The sequence below is a fragment of the Buceros rhinoceros genome, unplaced genomic scaffold, assembly GCF_000710305.1.
Source record: "Buceros rhinoceros silvestris isolate BGI_N320 unplaced genomic scaffold, ASM71030v1 scaffold35604, whole genome shotgun sequence".
NCBI classification, from domain to species: domain Eukaryota; kingdom Metazoa; phylum Chordata; class Aves; order Bucerotiformes; family Bucerotidae; genus Buceros; species Buceros rhinoceros.
Genome location: NW_010408188.1, coordinates 1 through 1,477, shown reverse-complemented (window position 1 = coordinate 1,477; position 1,477 = coordinate 1). Strand labels below are relative to the sequence as shown.

The window sequence follows — 1,477 nt, the reverse complement described above, 5'->3', positions numbered from 1 at the left end:
AGAGGAAGAGGGGGCAAATTTCTGGTGCCCGAGCTGAAAAGCGCTGGGGGTTTTGCAGACCCCCCCCCCCCAGCTTTGGTGGTACTCGAGCTACTGAAATCTCCACGGGCTGGGCAGAGGGTTGTCCTAACGATTCCCACGGCAGGGAACTGCTTTGTTTGTGGTCTCACTTCGCCTTGCTCCTTGCCACCATGCCTCTTATGCTGGCAGGCGAGCAGGTTTGCCTGGAACAGGTCATGCAGCTGGCACCGAGCACTGTCTGCAGGGTGAAAGGGACCCTGTGCCTGTCAGACAGCCCTGAAAAGCCTTTTCTTCAAGGAAAACCAGTGACACAAGGAATTGGTGACTGTCACTGTGCAGGTGAAACACCAACCGGCTCCTGCCAGGCCACAGCACTGAAGGTGAGGCAGAGGTCTGAAGGTGTGCCTGCAGATCCCGTGCAGGAACTGCTTTGAAATCACTTTGCTGTGAGGTTAAGATCATAAGGATGAATTGTTTCTCTAGCCGGAGCCACGCACTGCTCCAAGAGCAGCAGCAAAGCCCGGCTCAAGCCGTCACACGCTGCAGACGAGGAGCCGCGTGTCCTCCCTCTGCTCCTGGTCCTTCAATACCCATCTGGGAGACCCGAGACAAGAAGGGGCTCGAGATGTTTGTCGTGCTCTGTCTTGTCCCGGTCATCTCACTCCTTAACTCCTCTTCCCTTTTCTATGTTCCAGCTTTGGAAGCTTCCCAGAGCGCTGCGGCCCCGAGCTGGGCAGGATGGACCCCGTGGTTCTCAGTTACAAGGACAGTTTGCTGAGGCAGTCGGACGTTGCCTTGCTGGAACCCCCGAACTGGCTTAACGACCACATCATCGGCTTCGCCTTCGAGTACTTCGCCAACCACCAGTTCCAAGAGTTTAACGATCAGGTTTGTTTTATCAGCCCTGAAGTGGCTCAGTTCATTAAATGTGCCCCCAGTCAGGAAGAAATAGCCACGTTCCTCGAGTCGCTGGACCTGCCCTGCAAGGCACTGGTGTTCCTGCCCATCAATGACAACTCCAACCAGGTCGCTGGGGGCACCCACTGGAGCTTACTGGTTTACTTCAGGGACAAAAAGTGCTTCGCCCATTACGATTCCCACAGTAAGTGCAACTCCTCCCACGCCAAGCAAGCGGCGGGGAAGCTGGAGGCCTTCTTGGGCAAAAGAGGGGGCAAAGCCACCTTCGTGGAGGAGAAGGCGCCCGCCCAGCAGAACAGCTACGACTGCGGGATGTACGTGATCTGCAACGCCGAGGCGCTGTGCCAGGGATACTTGAGGGGCCAGCCAGAGCCGCTGCTGCAGCACCTCACGCCCTCCTACATCACCCAGAAGAGAGCGGAGTGGAAAGCTCTCGTCACGGAACTGGCACGGAAGTGACGGAGACCTAGCTCCGGCCCCCGCCAGAAACCTGCCTGCCCCAGCCGCGAGGCAGCACCCCCAGTGCCTGAGGGAAGAT

At 57.8% G+C, this 1,477-nt stretch overlaps 1 protein-coding gene across 1 annotated transcript; it reads left to right on the top strand.

Annotated features, from left to right (window-relative positions):
• The first annotated feature begins 719 nt into the window (after positions 1–719).
• On the top strand, positions 720–1,398 carry SENP8 (SUMO/sentrin specific peptidase family member 8). The gene has a single exon (XM_010134791.1). The coding sequence runs from the start codon at positions 760–762 to the stop codon at positions 1,396–1,398; it is 639 nt and encodes a 212-aa protein (XP_010133093.1). The 5' UTR covers positions 720–759.
• Positions 1,399–1,477: the final 79 nt, after the last annotated feature.

Bases quoted from the DNA above. Each gene is read 5' to 3' on its own strand.
- SENP8 (XM_010134791.1), top strand. From the start codon at position 760: ATGGACCCCGTGGTTCTCAGTTACAAGGACAGTTTGCTGAGGCAGTCG.